Raw genomic sequence first — 18,999 nt, 5'->3', positions numbered from 1 at the left:
TTTCAGAATGTCTGGTACTACTAAATTCAGCATGTGCAGCTTGCCAAATCCTACATGTTTAGTCTGCTTTTGGCCCCCCAGACTCAAGTGCAACATCTCTCACAGCTCTGGCCATCACTGCCTTATACACCCTCTCTACAGCCCTTGCATCTGCTTCAGGAGGCAAAGTGTCATCAGCCGGAAACACAGGAAGTTGGGGCTCCTCACCTCGCATAGCACTAGCCTTTGCAGATCTGTAGATTTAACCCACAATCCTAGAATCAACTCCAGGAGTTACATGCTCATCTCGAGGAACTTCAAGCGGATGTGTGACTTCTACAGCACCAGTCTGAGACACCTCGACCACATCCTGAGCCATCTGCCTGAGAGTGGCTCATCAACACCAACCCCTGAGGTAATTTCCTTCTCTATCTTCTATCTTGTATTAAATTGCAACCAACATTTTCTTTCCTCATACTGTTACATCATAAGCTACTATGATCCTATAGCTAGGAGACCAACCTCTAAATACCCCCCTGTATCCTATTTTTGGCAATTCTTTACTTCAATGGCCTGGAACTGCCAAGGTCTAGGGAAAAATATACTAAGGAATATCTTAATGATATGCTGACCAAATTTAATCTTGATATTTGCTTCATATCTGAAACCAAACAGAAACATGGTAAACTTTTAAATTCTATGAAACAACTTAATATCCAAAAATTTTTGCATGTTAATCCTGAAAGGGCTAGTGGTACAGCTGGTGGATTAGTAATGATATGGAAGAACAATCTTGATGTTGAAATTCTAGACAGTTCAATTAACCATATCAATGCTAAAATACAGCCTACTAGTGGCCCTCCCTGGCTCTTCACTGGTTACTATGGTAATTCTAATAATACTCAGTGTAAACTAAATTCTTGGAAATTTTTGGAGTATACTGCTTCCAAGAACTCCCTCCCTTGGTTGATTATTGGTGATTTCAACTTTATGTTACATGATTTTGAAAAATACAGTACCCAAGCACTGGACAATGCTGAAGCTAATATTTTTAGTAACAAGATTATTGATCTGGATCTAAATGATTTAGGCAGCACTGGCTGCCCTTTCACTTGGACAAATAAGAGAAGTGGGCCTGCTCACTGAGCAGAGATTGTATAGAGGATTAGCCACTGAGTCCTGGTTCCTCTTATATCCAAACTCTACTATTACTAATCTTTTAGCTATTGGCTCTGATCACCATCCCATTTTTCTTAACACTAATCCTCACTGGAGTACTGGTAAAATCCCTTTCAAGTTCTTTGGTCCTTGGCTAGACCATAAGGATTGTAAGGATATCATCTTTGAATGTTGGAAGAGGAACTTGTCTGGTTCTAGCGCTTTTCTAATTGCTATAAAACTCAAAGAGGTCAAGCTGAAACTCAAAATCTGGAACAAAGAAGTTTATGGCAACATAAAGACAAACATTGAAGAATGTAAGCAACATATGCATTGGCTACAAGAAAATTACTTCAATCAGGACAGAAGTAAAGCCTTACAAACTGCAATGAATGTTCTCAGAGAATGGCAAGACATTGAAGAAAAATTTTGGAAAATCAAAAGCAGAGACCAATATATCAAATTGGGAGATAAGAATACAAGTTATTTCCACAGAACTACAAAAAGCAGATTAAGAAGGAACAAGATAGATACCATCCAAGATAGTTCTGGAAACTGGATTGAAAACTACCAAGACATAAAGCAATGCTTCACCAACCACTTATCAAAAATGGCTACTTCAGAATCCCCTTCTATGAATACTGAAATCCTTAACCTCATTCCTACAGTCATAACCACTGAAGATAACAAAAATCTCAATAGAATTCCTGAAGATAGTGAGGTCAAAGCTATTCTCTTCAGCATGGCCAAAGATAAAGCTCCAGGACCAGATGGCTTCCCACCTAACTTCTTCCAAGCAAATTGGGACATTATAGGAGAGGACCTATTTAAAATGGTCCAACATTTCTTCAAGTCAGGATACCTTCTCAAAGAAATGAACTCAACCTTCATATCCTTGATACCCAAAATTGATAACCCTACTAGTCCCAGCCATTTCAAACCCATTAGCCTCTGCAACACCACTTACAAAATCATATCCAAACTGCTATCCCAAAGAATGAAACCATATCTCAACAAAATCATATCTCCCTACCAATCTGCCTTCATACCTGGAAGACAAATAGCTGATAATATAGCCATTGCCCATGAAATTATTCATCACATGAGAACCAGAAGAGGTCTTAAAGGCAACAAAGGAAGTGTGGGGATCAATATTGATATGGCTAAAGCCTTTGACAGAGTGGACTGGAAGTTTCTTCATACAATTATGGTCAAAATTGGATTCAACTCTGAATGGTGCAACAAGATTATGCAATGCATATCCACTACTTGTACTGCTGTCCTTCAAATGGCTCCCCTGAAAAATTCTTTAACCCTACTAGAGGACTCAGGCAAGGAGACCCCCTGTCTCCCTACCTGTTTCTTTTCTGCATGAAGGCATTATCCAGAATCTTATCTCATGCTGAAGATTTGGGTCTCATCTCTGGAGTAAAAATTTGTAGAAATGCCCCATCCATAAATCATCTCCTCTTTGCTGATGATTGTATGGTTTTCTGTAAGTAAAACACTATTGAAGCACATAATCTCAAGGATATCCTCAACATTTTTGGAGATACTTCTGGCCAACTCATCAACTTCAGCAAATCAGGAGTCTTCTTCAGCAAGGACACTGATCCAGCTCTTATGTCTATTATCTGCAAGCTGCTTGGAGTTCAAATTCTTCCTACAAATGACAAGTATCTAGGCTCTCCTTTATTTACCCATAGAAGCAAGATCCAATCTTTCAAACCAGGAGTGGATAAGATGAAGAGAAACCTGTCTAGCTGGAAGAATTCCCCCACTGAACCCAGCTGGAAGAGAAGTTATAATAAAATATGTCACCTCTACAGCGAGCATCTATAAAATGAATTGTTTCAGAATCCCAAAGCAAACCTGTCAAGATATGAACAAACTACAAAGAGATTTCTTCTGGGGAAAGAACCTGGAAAACCCCACAGGCTACTACCCAAAAGCCTGGACAGCCATTTGCAAACCTAAGGAGCTTGGTGGATTAGGTTTTATGAATATGGAGCTTTTCAACAGTGTCATGATAACAAAAATAGGATGGAGATTGGAGCAGGACAAGGATTCTCTCTGGTATCAACTGATGGATGCCAAATATTTATTGGGAAGAAATGTTCTCAGCATGAACACCAAAGCTAAAGATGGAGACTCCTGGATATGGAAAGGGGTTTTATAAGGTATTCAGAACATTCAACAACACTGTGAATGGAGAATAGGAAATGGCAACACAATAAAAATTTGGGAGGACTTCTGGATACCTACTTCAACTGACAAACTCATCAAACCTGCAAACTGCCCCAAAGATATCCAACTGCTAGCTCACCTAATGACAGATCAAAGGGAATGGAATATTCAGCTCATACAGCAAATCTTTAGTTCTGATACTGCTCAAGTCATCATTAATCTTGATATTCACCCCAGAGAAGAAGACAGTATTCACTGGAATCTCAACAGCACAGGAAAATTTTCTGTTAAAGCTCTATACAAAGCAAAAATAGAGAATCTCTATAGAAATGATCAAGCAACAAGAGACTGGAGAGATATATGGAATTTGGAAGTGGCGCAAGCTGTCAAAAATTTTCTCTGGAAATGTGCTCATGAAATTCTGCCAACAAATGCCAAAACTGCAAGCATTCTCCACTATATTGATCCCATATGCAAATTATGCAACTGTGGGGAGGAAACTATGACACACATGTTCCTAAACTTCCCTGCAGCCACTGAAGTCTGGCAGCAAATGTTAGGTGGAAATCATGGCTTATTTGATCACCATATTGTTTTCATGGACTGGTTTAATGACTGGTTTCACAATGCAAACATCAGTCATAATGTTTGCATCTATGCAACCACTTGTTGGTTCATTTGGAAGGCTAGATGTGATCTAGTTTTCCAAAACATCTCTCCAAATGCTAAGAATACTACTCTCAGCATTCAACAACATCTCTGTGATTATAACAGAATTCACAAGTTACATTGCCATGCCTTGAATACTCAGGGGGCATATCATTGAGAATGAATCCCATATAGATACTCCTGGAACTCATGTTGGGATCCAACAACACAAGCAGCGCTTTGGTTTCTTAATCAAAATCTGTACTATTCAGGATCCCAACACTTGTCAGTTTTTCCCTGCCCTAACTATTACTGATTTTGCAGGAAACTATGTTGATAGCAGAGGACACACAGGCCAGTGGGGAGCAGAAGGAGTCACAGGAGGAGCAGACTTAGCCTTTCAATGGGCAGAGGAAAAGCAGCACATGAACATAGAAATACATGCTGAAACAAGTGAAATCCTGGAGCACTTCAACACTCTCTACATCCAAGCAATCAAAGGAAGATTCAGTAGAAACTACCACAAGGAAAAACAGACATCGAATGAAGAATCCCTATTACATATCAAACCTGTAACTTTTGTTTTACTGAGTCTTAACCTGTTACATAGAACCCAAAATCTCCAAGCTTTGAATTTGGCTATAACTTGTAAGAACCTTAGCAGTGGGTCTAATGTTTGTCTAAACAATGACCACACTTGCATTATTAGCAATCCAAATCCTTAGGCTCTGCCTGAGTTTTCTTAAAAAGAAAAGGTTGTTTTTCTTTTTGAAAGGGGTAGTCATTTTATTTAATTAGAGGAAGTTACAATTCTTGGATAGGTCGTTCCAATTCTATCATTGAATACAATATTTTGCAGGAAAGGTGGGCATCCGGCGTCCCAGCTGGTAGTTGTTGATGTTGTAGGTTGTTGTATTTGGGTCTTCACAGCTTGGTATGCCAGTTCGTCCGCCTCTTGGTTTGCTTCCCTCAAAGTATGTGAGAGTTTGTTGGTGGTATTTGAATCAGATTGGTGTATGTGGTATTTGAATCAGATTGGTGTATATAAGATTTTAAAAGTCATAATTTGGTGATGATGTGGCAAAATATCATACGAGTCGTATAATTCGGTAACGCGTAAATAATTCGTTTTGGCGTGGAAATTCGCAAAACTAAGTCGGGGTTCCATAGGTACGGATGATGATACGCGTAAATAATTCGTTTTGGCGTGGAAATTCGCAAAACTAAGTCGGGGTTCCATAGGTACGGATGATGATACGGACGGATTCGCGAATTATACCATGACTTGTGAAGATGATATACAGGTAGAAAGAGGGAACAAGAATCAAATGAGTATTACATTAGAAGATTAACAATCTATAATCAGTCAACTTGCATATTTTTTGGACTACAGAATATTCAACTGCAGTCAACTTGCATATTTTTTTCCTTTTTCAAACCATGACTTGTAAACTTTTTCCTTTTTCAAACCATGACTTGTAAAGATGATATAACCATGACTTGTGAAGATGATATACAGGTAGAAAGAGGGAACAAGAATCAAATGAGTATTACATTAGAAGATTAACAATCTATAATCAGTGTTGTTACATTATGCACAACTCAGCTAGAACTGAAAAGGAAATTGACAATCATGTGTTTCCAACATAAAACCCAAACCACAACTACTAAACTCGCACCCTAAATGATACTTAACTGCTTTGCTATTCCATTTTGCGCGCATATGAAAAAAAAGAGATGGCACAAAGAAAACAAACATATGAGCAATTAATAACATTAAATCCTATATAATCGAATATACAAAGAAGAGGGGTAGGGAACCCGAATTTACAGAACAGTGTTGATGTGGAGAGCTTTGAGCAGTGCAGTAGCCATCTGTTTCACTAAGACCTGGCCTCCATAGCTCTGCCCATCTCTTCGTTCTTCGATCAAATTTTGAAGCTTTTGAGGCAGATCATTTTCAACAATGAGTTGTTTTGGCCGTGGATGGCACTCGTACACAGCCTGTAATTACGGTTCAATAAATGTGAGCTACCCGGAATAAGTTTGACACTATGAATGAAATGTGAAAATATGAATTTCATCTTGATTTCCAGTCACTAGATTATGAACTTAATTAATTTGGAGGGTGCTTGTATAAATCTACCAGAATAATAGGGTGGAAAGGTTGCATCTTCAAAAATTCATAAAAAGCTTATTCTAGCCAATTTACATAACTCCATATTAATCTACCGATTGCACCTATACCTCCAGCAAGTTTACACTAAGTCTTGGTTGCAGATATTCACCGAAGAATCACGGTATCCTAAAGGCATCCTGCCAGTTATTAATTAATCTTGCTTTCATAGGCTAAGCATAAGACAAGACTCAATGGGATGGCATCCTTGAAAGGGATGACTATTAGAGTCTCTAATATCAACAGATAACATGGTGGGTCGAGTCTCTAATATCAACAGATAACATGGTGGGTCTTGGTAACCGCGGTCAACAAGATTGCACTCCTTCGATAGGGAGCCTTTTGGTTCTTTTAAAAACACTGACACACAACACCAATTTCTTAACTACTTCCAGTTTAACAGTAAAGTTGGGTGAGGCTTAGTGAGGATAAAAATAATGAAAATGGGACAAGCAAATTCAGGGTATTCACCTTAATTAGTTTTAACAGGTTGAGGCGAGCAATAGCATCTTGATGATCCAGTCTTGATATGAGCAATGACGTCAAGCCATTAACAGCCAGCGTTTTGTTGATTTTTTCTGATTTTCTGCATTCCAAGATTATATTTTACATTAGTTATGAAGATCACTAAAAAAAATGAAGCTTCGAGGATCAGGATATCAATTTGCAAATCATAGCAGAGTGAGATCTCATCTGATAAGCCAGAAGGTTCAATTAACCTAAAAACAGGATAAGTTTGTCAGACGTTAAAGCACCCTACTTGGCAGCTCTAGAATTTCACAAGACCAAGAGGTTTACACCTGTAATTAGAACAAATGCACATGTCTCGATGATCACCTCCTGAAAGGTCTTCCCTACACACCTTGTCATTTAATGAAAAACAACAGGTGAATATCTAATAACACGACATCCCTATCCTCGAACAAAATCATTGGATAAATTTTTTTACTTCTAAGCTAAGGTATACCGTTCTGCTATCTAGCTAATGAAATATACCCCACTTACTAGAAGATGTGATGATTCATGCAGATACCAAATTTGAAAACAGAAAACAAAAGAAGATTAAAAACCTATTAGTTATTACGTGATAATTTTCAAGAAAGGCTCCAGTATGTGCACAAATTGTTGCTCTGGACAGCCTTGGAAGAACTTGACCAATGTGTGAACTGCTTCTTTCTTCAGTAAGGCTTGTTCAACTTTCTTGTTGTCATTATCATGAGCCAAGCAAACTGCAAGAGAATCTAATGCAGTCACTGACCACAACTCGTCATCCAGTAAGCTCAGGTACACATCCAGCCCACCATGGGCCCTTAGTTGCTCCCTTGAATTCCGGGAGGCGTGAGCCATGTCACAAAGTAGAGGCAGTGCACATTGTTTCAAGTGTGAATCCGACATTACGAAATGCAACAAATGTGGAATGATTCCGTTTTCAGCCGCTTGCTCTTGTCTCCTTTTGTTTATCTTACAGAGATTGAACAGCGCATTGAGAACCTTCAACGATAAAAGCATAGTTAGACACACTCAAAATGTCTCGCATGCAATATGCCTGCAGAGGAAAAAACAGCAGAAAACTTCCCTAAAATTGTTCTGTACATACACATCAAACTATGATTTCTAAATTCTTAGCCAAGATTCTGTTGATCTTAATGCAGTAACGCATCATGGTTGTGAACTGACTATTGATATGTTCTAGAATATGGAAGAGCAAAACAACTCAGAAGTATATGATTCAAACAGCTTATCAAGTTTCCATAAACAAGAGACATATCATTATTAATGAAGACCCACTTCATTATGTATTTGAGATATGAGAGGCCCTTCCTTGAGTTCGAGGTTTGGGATCAAGTGTTTGATTGCATCTGCCCGTTGTAGACTCTCTAAGCAATTTGGATCGGTTGACAAATGATTGATGCACTTCAAAAGCTACACAAAAAAGAAAAGCAACATTATTCACCATGAGATGATTAATTAAAAGAGAGTGAGCTGAAACTAAAAAACGAGCAAACACCGCATTATTTTTTACTAACCTTCAAAAGAATCGGAGGCTCTACCCTATTGAACATCTGAAAGAGACGACTAAGCAAACTCTGGGTACACATATAGACCGATTTAACAGTTGTGTCAGCTCGAGCGAACTCAAGCAGAAGGTCTGCCACCTTTTCAAGATACTCTCTTGCCACATCGGCATTCAATGACGATACCATATGGGAAAGTAACCCAGATGAGGTAGCACTTCCTGGTCTAGCATTCAGAACTCCGGAACCAGATAGTACCCCTGATGCGGTTTGAGATGCAACACCAGATGTTGAAGCACCTCCTTCATTAGTTATCGGTGGTCCAAGCTTTTTATTTGAAGCCTTGTGTGACATCCTAGGCGTAGTAGATTCTGCATATCCATTTTCTCTTCCAAGTCCAGAAACCTCTGTAGAAAATGAAAGACAGCTTTTCAATTCTATTGACTTAAATACATTCAGCTGCGCCTGAAACCCCAGGCCTGACTATTAAGGGGGGGAAAGCATCTATATGGAGAAAAGAAGAGATGGAAGAGAAGTGGAAAAGAAGGAGAATATCCCAATAATCATTGCAGAAACCCTATCAAGTAGGACAGGATAAAGAAAGACAAATGACTTACCAGCGAACTCTGCCATCAAGAAATCTAGTTCGCCATTAGTTTTCCTTTCTGTGGATGCATGTAATAGAGGCAGTATACTCTCATGCCTCTCAAATCCAGAGAGGTGACGTACATACTCAAGCTGGCCAGAGAAATGTCGAGAAGGAGGTTCCTTGTCCAACAAGCTAAGAAGAGGTCGAACTTGCTCTTGCTGAGAAACCGAGCTATTAGAGAATCCATTGTTTAGAGGCTTATCAGTAGACGTACGGCTTGCAGAATAAGATATTCGTTGTTGTTTAATATTGTCAGCTTCTGTTCGAGAAAGATCAGATTTCCTTAAGTCCAAGTGGTCCCAGTCCTTAGAGGATCTTGCAGCTTCTTTAGTACCATAATTTTCAGCGTTCGTTAGATCAGGCAACTTAGAAGCTACTGAAGCTTCCATTACAGCCCGGCTCGACTGTGCTTTATCATTATCACTAGGGGAGTAGGAAGCTGAAGAACGAGGTGGTTCCATTGTTGCTCCAACAGACAAAGGATGGTCGATAATTCCATGATTAACCTTACTTAAATCAGGCTGGTCGGACCCAGAAAGTGTAGTTTCACTCTGTACTGAAAGCGGATAAGTGTAATCCAGCGGTCCAGATCGTGGCCGCGGAGCAGAAGCATCTCCTAATATAGATGTCGCACCAGCACAAATCGAGGCTAGTCGAGTTGCCTCATTCAAGCTGTGAAGGGTGTTGATGAGCCTAATAAGGATTCCATACTTTGCAGCTATGCGACAGAAATCGTTTCTGGGTGTTGATTTCTGGAGCATAAATACCTGCCACATTCCATCTACAGCAAGATGAACCATTTCCCTGAAGATGTAGAAGATGAAAGTAAAATCAATACACTCCTCAAAAGGAAAACTGAAAAACAATAGTTGAAACATAGAAACATAGAAAAACAATAACAACAACTAGCTATGCTGTGCTGTGCATGTTTATTTTTGTATGTTAAGAGACAAACGTTACAAGCATCAAAATACCTAGTTGTGCTACACATATTCACGTTGAACCAAAACTTAATCTAGATCATAAATGGACTCACTGAAAACTCCCAAAAATTCAATACAAGATTACAAGAAGATAAATGACTATCCAGAATAAGACTATACAGAATGAGCATGTGACTTGGTGAGGTTGTCCTTCCAATCAGGTCATTTGGAACCAAGGAAATCTCCTAAACCTCATTCCTTATACCCATATTCTAACCCTATGTGGTTCCATGTCAGAGTATATCAGCAATTTGACCAAGTTGTGGATGCCACTGTCATAGCACTCACCAGAGTATGTAATATATACATAGTCTAAGTTTAGTACAAACCTGTATTTGGCATAATCAGCCTCAAGAAACCCCACTAATACAGGTATACCACGGCAAGCGATGAACATTTGCAGTGTCAAGGAGCTGGACAACAAAACTACAATTAGCACTGCATCACTAATTTCTGACAGAAATTTATGCATGGTGTACCATCTACACAATTGAAATGTATATATGAGATCTATACCTGGACTGGCAAAGCTGCTGCAAGAAATTAGCTGCTTGCATGCGAACTTCCCTGGGACGATCAGGTATGGCAAAGCTCATCACAATAGGTATCTGTTGTTCAACATTAAAAGTAGCTTTTTACCATTGTCTTTATAACTTCAAAAGTGTGAGCCTCCTGATTTCAGCATATACTTCTAAGGTAAGAAAGAACTAACCAGGCCAACTAAGCAAGCATTTTCTTGGATGTCAGTGTTGTCCTTTATCACCTCATTTATAATTTGTAGAACTGAACAGATAACCTACAAGGATCGGAAAGTTTCATATTGCTCTATCCAGTTATTAAGAATTCTTCACCTGCACCAATAATACTAAAAAGTATGAAATATAAGAGAGATAAAAAGAGCTATACACGATTTTTCGGAACTTCAAGGAGTTCCATTAAAGGAAGCAATCCATGCTGCTTAACAAACACAATCTTCTGATCAGGGCGTTCGTGAAAGAAGACAACGAGTTTCTGACATGATGAGACGATCACATCTTCTGGTTCTTCTGGCCTCAGTGACCCGACTAATCTGCTAAATTCTACAGCCTGCAAAAAAACAAACATATAATAAAATTATTAATAAATTATACGTAAATTTGTGAATATAGCTTTCTTCCTCATGTTTCCTATTTCAGGAAACGTAATTGTTTAGCACTGTACGTTCCTACATGGGCGTGAACAAACTGGTTTACACTATACAAAAGTAGTTATATTCATTTACTTTTTGAAGAAGACTAAAGCAGTGATGGCACTCACATTTGATTCCACTAAATCATTCCTCAAATAAGAGTTACAAAATCTAAGGGCAATCATTTTCTACTTTCATAGTTTTCTTGTTAGTTCTACGCAAACAAGATGACTCTGATGAAGATTGTGTATGTTACTAGCCATTACCAGAGATGGTTTCACTTATAATTTGAACTCAGGTTATCTTTCTGTTTTTTTACCTACCTTTACTTCTTTAACTAATGCTATCCAGAAAAGGTTCCCTCCTTTATTTCAGTTTAAGAATAAGAAATATTGCAGGGAAGGTACTGTTTTCAGAAGTAAGCTAATATCATCAAGCACATATTTTATGTAAGGTTAAAAGAAAGCAACCACCTGTAGGGGGAAAAGGTTTCCTCCGGGAAACTTTTCGTCTACCTGAAAGACAAACATTCAATTATCTCAGTATCCAATGATTGATCAATCAGAAGCACTTAATAATCATGAAAGCATACCAAAGTGTTAAGATCAATTACATCCTTCCTAAGAACACCCATCATGATACGCAACAAATTTCCATCATTTGTCTGGCCAGGCTCACTCTCCGCTCTTTTCTGAGCCATCTTAGCCTTAAGCTCTGCTGCCAGGTCATGTTTTCCTGCTTCACTGGGAGTCAGATTGCTTTCGCTGATGCGTAACGAGGAAACCGATGATGAGGCTCCCTGAATACTATCCTGAGGATGAAACAGATCATCCAAAGAAGCATCTCCTGGTGTATCACTAAATCTACTGAGCTCATGTCTTCCAGAAACAAGGGATGCCATAGAAGCCTACAGATGAGATGTTCACATATTCCCATCAGCATAAGAATTAGCTAAATGAGATTACACACCATGATGAATTTCAAATTAAATGATTCCTAAACTCAGAAATGATAGCACCGCATCAATGTTAGATTGAGGCATCCTGTGCGCAGTGCGCAGGATAAATGCATGAGGGGCAAGAATCAAAGAGAACAGAGAAGAAAAATCAAAGCTACTAATCTGTGTATATCATGTTACTCAATATCGAAGTGAAATATAGAAGGACTGTGTCTGATTGAAGTCCTACCTTTAGGGGAGAAGCTTCATGAGCCGGAGGTCTAATGGCGGATAGACTTCTGTCACTAACACTAGAGCCTCCATGTCCTTCTAGTTCTTTATCTATTCGCCTTCTTGACTCACTAGGGTTTACCTCTCCATTTCCAACCCTTTCATCTGGGTCACCCATATTTGATTGTACTTGCGAACCTTCTAGATTAGAAACAGACACTTCCTTGGTGGACAACAACCTGCCAGAACTATTTTCTATAGACAATTTTTCATGGAAAGCTAAGGTGGGATCTTGAGCAGGAAGAGAATTCTCTACATCTTCATGACGATCTTTTGAATCTAGAGCTGCATCAGAATTGGTTGTATCAACAGCTTCTGATGGTAATAAATCTTTAGTCGTGTCCTCCTGAAGCTAGAAAGATAAACCAAGATATTAATATGATGAACAAGAATCAAATTTTGTCCGAGACATTATGTAAAATCTTTCTTTTTTTTAGTGTTAACGTATTTCGAGGAAGAAAAAATAACTCCCCCAACAAATGGGTGTTCTTCTAGTAGAAAATGATCAATCTAATAGATCCTCACCGGTTCGAACTCGGAGGCATCTGTAGGTGTTTTCTCGCCAGAAGGGCTTTCACCAGTGCTACGACCATCTTCATTTGAGATTTCCGTAGTCAGTGAAGCATCTTCCTGTACACTTCTGCAAGAAAAACATAGCCTTGCAATGTTATGATCCCAATTAGTCTTTTACTGGTGCATGATGCGCTGGAAACCAAACTAAAAAATATTACAGAAACATCAAACAGAGAACACCACTTAGTAAAAATATTGACTAGTCTTATACTACATCAGAGGCGGATAAAGAAAATGCTGTATAAGCATAATGCGTAAATAAACACTAAAAGAATGAGATGTCGAACTGCCATGTTCTAGCAGGATGTTCAAGCAGGCCAAAGGCCAGGCTAGAACATGTTGGTGCACAAGCCTGATGATCAGTCTCGTCATACAACTCATAGACCAATTTGCTTTCTTAATGAAGTCCAGAAATATCACTAGTTAGCAGTTAGGAAGTGGTACCAAAATCCACTTTATGATCTTGCTGGGTTTCACATATGGACGTAAGGTGAGCAAGTGATAGACACTCAGTGAATGTCTCCCAAAGCATCTCACAAGTAAGGATGGGTGTGGCAGCTAGTGTGGTAGGGGGGAAAATATGAATCTTCACCTAGACAAATATCGAAACTGGCAAAAACAATCAGGTCAACACTGGAACAAAACAAAGATGATTTAGGGGAAACATAAGCTGAAGCCTCTACAGAAAGAGGGAAATTGCTTGGTATCCACCTTCATTTTCTTGGTACCTACTAGCCTGCCTCATCTTTCCTTGAGGTTAAAATAAGTTAAAAGGGGTTAGCAGTAAGCACCTTCCATGCACCAGAACATAAAAATCTCCATAAGGGTAACCACGATAAATTTAAAACATATTGTATGTATGAATACCCCATTCCATGAATTTCCCTGTCACAGTCTCTCGAAGTAAATAGACAAAACATGTAGCTACAGTGGCCTACTTTTCACTGACAAAAAGAAAGAATTTAAGGGAATGGAGAAAGAAAGAGTAGAATATCAACTATTTAAGCATCTCAAAGTCAAAATTGGTTGACTGACAGGTTACTGTCAGGAAGTGCAAAACATTTCAAAAAATGACAATGCAAAACATTTTCATATTTGTTTCAATATGGTTCATGAAGCTTCAAACAGGCTATATGGAAACTCCATCCCATCTTTTATATCTGTATTATACTGGCCCAGGCTTCCTAAGTAATAAAATAGACAAAACATGTGGTCATAGATTCGTAGTGGCTTGCTGACATGAAGAAAGGTTAAAAGGGAACGGAGAAGAAAAATGTAGAACCTCGAGTCTTTAATCATCTCAAATGTTAGGTTGAGGCCAGGATTTGGTGCAAAGCATTCAAAATATGGCATGTTCATGTATGTTTCAAATCCACAAAGACTTCCTACCTACATACCTCACTGATCCGCTATTCTGCCGAAGAGAGGACTGCAAGGCACGCCTTGAATTTTGTATCCAGGGATGGAGAAGTAATGTTTTTGCATCTGGTCTCTGTCTAGCATCCTGAAATGCACTTCAGTTTCAGATACTAACTTTTCTGATAACTACAAATCAGGGAATACAAACTGACTACAATCTAGACCAGTAAGTAGATTTCCTCCTGTATTCATTACCCTGTAAGCATGTGAGTGCTCCACTATTAAATAACCCTAAAAAATCTACTTCAATTATCAGAAAACCTACAAAAGATAACAAACTTGTAATCCTCCTATATCGGATTATCATGGCACTCTTTATGGTCCTTATTGATTCAATATATCGGTACCGTAGTGAAAGAACATCTGTTACTGATTTGCATGGGAATATAGAAAAGAAAGAAAACAAGGGAAACCAATCCATGATTCCATGGAAAGCCAATCGCACGTTGACAAACCACATAGGCAGCAATATAATTAATGATAAGCTGATTCAATTATAATTTAATTTTTTCTTACCTTTTTAAAGCAGTGGTGCAAGAAATCTGTGATATCAGGGGATAAGCGATCAGATATTGGAGGATGTTCGTCCTGGAAAGCAATAAACATATGTAACTGATACATTGAAAGTCCCTAATGATATATATCATGCTTCTGAACATACAATTATGTTAATGAAGTTCGCCAACATATCAAACAAGAAAAATTGAGCAAATTTTTTCACTAACGAAATATTGAACAATTTACACCGAAAAGATAAGACTGAGAAACTGAAGAGAAACCTGGACAATCCGAAAAAGGGCCGGCATAGGTTGAAGATCATAATATGGGGGAACACATGTCAGAAGCTCGATGACGGTGCAACCTACACTCCAGATATCTGATGCAGCACAGACCCCTGACATTTCAATTACCTACACCGTATAATGCATCTTATTTAAATGGTTAAAACATAAGCAAACATATTTTCCAATAAGATAACTACATCTGTGAAATAAGGCCATCAATCTTCTTTTAATTTGTGAATTTCTAATTCCTCAGTAACGCTAACGAATGTCCAGCAAAGTCAACAGAAATATAGTCTTCTTCTTGAGGACAAGTTTACTGAGTGATTCTCAAGTTATAGGTTACAAAGAAGTAAGTTATCTCAATGAACATTGAGAAGCATCTGCATTAGACACCAGAGAAAATGCAAAAATAATTATATATCTAAGAGAGTAAGTACCTCAGGGGCCATCCAGTATGGTGTCCCAACAACAGAATGTGTATTAACATCTGCCTCGGTTAGTTTTGTTGCAACCCCAAAGTCAGCCAGTTTAACAAGACCCTGAGAGTACAAAATAACAAAGTGAATCAATATTCCCTTTTTACAGCGCAGCTTTTCATTTTCTTTCTTTTTTGATCAGGAAAATTAAGGGCTATAATTGCTAACTAGCAGAAGCTGACTAGAATTCATCCATAGATTTTAGACTTGGAAGTGTAACATATGTGATTACAGAACAGTAAACAGGAATATTACCTCTTTAGTTATCAAAATATTTGCTCCCTTGATATCCCTATGAATGACACCTTGTTCGTGCAGATAAACCAACCCTTCCAACACCTATTCAAAGAGAAACAGACATATCAGTAATTAACAAGAACTTTCTCCGTGGCAATCTACTTGTACCGCATAAACACACCTGGGCAATATAAAAAGCCACCAATGATTCAGGGAAGGGTCCAAATTTGTTTGGCTTGATAATATTTGCAAGTGAACCATTTTCCACATACCTACATAACAGACAACACTGAGAGTTACCGTATATTGCATTCTGTTGACCCAAGAATCTGATAAATACATTTCTCAGGTAATTAAAAAGTGAGGTATACATACTCAAGGATAATGTGCAGGTGAGACTTCGTCTTTAAAGATCCAAGATACTTTACAATATTTTTGTGATTCAAATTCTGCGGGAAGGTGATTACATTTTCAGTACCATTTACATTCAACCAGTAAGCCATTGCATCAGTAAATATAAAGAATTGCACCACCAGCATTCAGTGAATGTGGTGCACAGCCAGGGGTGTGAATCGAGTTGGGCCACTTTCAGGAAGCCTGTGAGGATTCAGATGCCACTGTAATACAGTGCAAAGTCATTGAGTGATAGATACCAACGATCTGAGTTTGAAACTCGTCAGCACCTAAATCCTACTACACAATGACTATTTTCTGATCCTTGAGCATTCTTTTCTCTAGAAAGAAAGAGAAAGTGCATAATTTGAATAATGAAATATTCAGTATCAAAGACTCCCAAGATGGTAAAGAAGATTGGATCTGATATGTACCACATGTACAAATTCTATGACTTTTTGACAACAAACTGGAAGGATGAGCTTTACCCATAACTACAACAACTAAATTACAAATAAAAAAATTTAAACAGTGAAGGAAAAGTATAACCTTTAGTAGATCAATTTCTTGCTGAGGCATCAAACGAGTCCACCAATAGAAGAGAATTGCAAAACAAAAAGAACTAGCGGTTAGCGACAATAAAATACTCGAACGAACAAGTATTCCCTGAAATTCCTAAAAGATAATTACGAAAGACATACTCTCAAGTTCAGCAAAATGTTATTCAACTTCTCAGCAACATAGCAAAGCAAACTCAATTGTCTACATAATCAATAAAATACTAAACATGGTTTGAAGGGTATATCGAACACAACTTCTGGATTATCGACTTTCCATAAGCCAAACTTCCAATGCCAACAACAATAGCAGACTAGACTACTCATATTCAAACCAAACTCTCAAGTAAAAGCTCTGAACCATCCCGATCAATACTGACTTATAAAACTTATCACAAACACGAAGTTATGATTCAGCAGGCAGATAATAATCAGACCCAAAAACAGTAACGTAAACACACTCGTTGAACCATAAAAGTAGGTAATTATCGTAATGACATGCTCAATTGTTCACCACAAGATTATAAGCATGGTAAAGTTTATGTAACATCAGATAATAAGTTATTAATGTATTCATTACTCCATAGGTAAGGGAGTAAGCAATAATAGAACGACAGAGACTCGACATAACCAACAGAGGCAAAAAAAAAAGATACAACCACCAAGAGGGGGATCCAGGTTTTAAAACCTACGAGGAAAAGTAATAAGTGTGATGTGGTATGCAGGTGCAGAAAGAAAATGTCCACACTCATCCTTCAACAGAAATACGGCAGTACATGAAACTGACTGAATATTAAAAGAGAGAGAAATATTAACATCTATATAACCAACCACGTACAATGGTCATGATGCTCGTTCCAATGATGATGGTGATGCTAGGGGATAATTTAAGAAGTCTAGTCCTACATTGAACTTACAGAAGCAGCACTAGAATAGGGGGCTGCTCTTTTTAACAATAGCTTGATCCCATTATAAAAATTAGGTGCAGCTTCAGGAGCAGTCATCCTAAAATATAACTTTAGAACCATAAGTGAAGTAAATGAAGTTGCAACACATCACATTCTCCCATAGTTTGTAGTTAAATTTTCTAAATTCAACCAAAAAAAGGGGATTAAATTCAACGAACCATAATGATATTGAGATCCTCTTGAGCAATATTCTCCAACGAAACTTGTTTAATAGCAACAAAATCCCCATTATCCAAATCCAAACCTTTGTAAACTCGACCATATGCTCCTTTTCCGATCTCATCTCCAAGCATCTACACACCAAAATACACCCCCAATTTGTCAATAATACATCAAAATATGAACCCTAAACAGAGAAATGGAAAGAATTTGAGAATTAGGGCAAAATTGATATATCATTACATATTTGTTGTCGAGAGTTTTTGATTTGTGAAAATGCGAAGTAGTTGCTTGTCGAGACATGATTTCTTGTTCTTCTGTTTAGGGTTTTCTGCAGATAAACAGAAACCCTAGAATTGTTAATACATAAGCAAACCAATCGGCGGGAAACTGGGCGTGATTTAACGACCGGAATTGGCAGTTGGAGGCATCAGCTCGAGACGAAGCACTCAGAAAATAGGAGTTGGGATTTTACTTTTTATTTATTTTTCAGTAATAAAATCGAAATAACCAACCGAGAGATCCGTTATTTTAATAATAAGAAAGTGGACTGAGAGCTGATTTTTATGTCCCTTTCCTCTGTTATGTTTCTTTGCTGTTTTACAGTATTCTTTCCATCTTTTAAATGGTCCAATGTATAATTTGTTGTCCTCATGTGGTAGCTGTGAACCACAATTGTATGGCCATTTCGGAAAAGAAGAAAAAGGAAAGAATCATTATATGGTTAATTTTGTATAGTTGTACCTCGGTGGGAAAGTGGTCAATCAAGGAGATACTGACGGGCAGATGTATGCACAGGCTTCCCGTCAATCAAACAAAACTGTTTTTGAAGGTAGTAAAATGATAGCTAAGTTTGGTCAAGCCCGTCTACACATAGAATCAAGCCAGTGTAGGAATTTACTGTCAAGTCAGGGTAAGGAATTTGTTGAGAGGTAATGGTTTGTGACTGATGTTTTCTATTGAATACACTCATACTGTTTGATAAAATGACTCATCCAACTGATTTTTCTTTGATATGTAAAACTGTCTAAGTGAATTGCTTATCTGAATTATAATTACAACGGCTCTTTATGCCTAAAGTAGCATTATTGGTTTTTTCCGTCGTGGTGTTTGATGTTGTAAGTAAGATTATACGGTTTGAGTTGATGTTACGGTTTTTGTCATAAATATGGGTATGAGAGGATTTAATCTGAAGCAAAAAAAATCAAATATACTCTTCCTCATTAAAGTATAAATCTAAT

The 18,999-nt window shown here is 38.0% G+C and overlaps 2 protein-coding genes across 5 annotated transcripts; one reads left to right on the top strand and one right to left on the bottom strand.

Annotated features, from left to right (window-relative positions):
* The first annotated feature begins 603 nt into the window (after window positions 1-603).
* LOC113295920 lies at window positions 604-3,316 on the top strand. Its single transcript, XM_026544249.1, has 5 exons — window positions 604-1,108; window positions 1,203-1,989; window positions 2,194-2,468; window positions 2,654-2,813; window positions 2,995-3,316. Exons 1-5 carry the CDS (start codon window positions 604-606, stop codon window positions 3,314-3,316), a joined length of 2,049 nt encoding a protein of 682 aa, XP_026400034.1.
* A 2,182-nt stretch (window positions 3,317-5,498) lies between these two features.
* LOC113299536 (MAP3K epsilon protein kinase 1-like) lies at window positions 5,499-18,332 on the bottom strand. 4 transcript variants are annotated; one of them, XM_026548568.1, is made up of 24 exons: window positions 18,002-18,330; window positions 17,758-17,892; window positions 16,624-16,644; window positions 16,057-16,130; window positions 15,863-15,953; window positions 15,700-15,783; window positions 15,406-15,507; window positions 14,963-15,094; window positions 14,700-14,771; window positions 14,162-14,268; window positions 12,717-12,831; window positions 12,151-12,543; window positions 11,556-11,870; window positions 11,437-11,478; window positions 10,702-10,881; window positions 10,508-10,591; window positions 10,312-10,403; window positions 10,125-10,208; window positions 8,781-9,616; window positions 8,176-8,570; window positions 7,937-8,071; window positions 7,233-7,639; window positions 6,620-6,734; window positions 5,499-5,976 (listed from the first exon to the last, which is right to left on the bottom strand). In XM_026548568.1, exons 1-24 carry the CDS (start codon window positions 18,059-18,061, stop codon window positions 5,800-5,802), a joined length of 4,248 nt encoding a protein of 1,415 aa, XP_026404353.1. In that variant the 5' UTR covers window positions 18,062-18,330; the 3' UTR covers window positions 5,499-5,799. The 4 variants fall into 4 exon arrangements, with proteins under 4 accessions (XP_026404353.1, XP_026404354.1, XP_026404355.1 ...); XM_026548569.1 differs by having other exon boundaries at window positions 12,151-12,537; XM_026548570.1 differs by having other exon boundaries at window positions 11,577-11,870; window positions 18,002-18,329.
* Window positions 18,333-18,999: the final 667 nt, after the last annotated feature.

This window comes from Papaver somniferum, chromosome 7 (assembly GCF_003573695.1).
Source record: "Papaver somniferum cultivar HN1 chromosome 7, ASM357369v1, whole genome shotgun sequence".
Taxonomy (NCBI): domain Eukaryota; kingdom Viridiplantae; phylum Streptophyta; class Magnoliopsida; order Ranunculales; family Papaveraceae; genus Papaver; species Papaver somniferum.
Note: the sequence above shows the minus strand (reverse complement) of the source record. Positions and strands in the feature narration are given on the sequence as shown.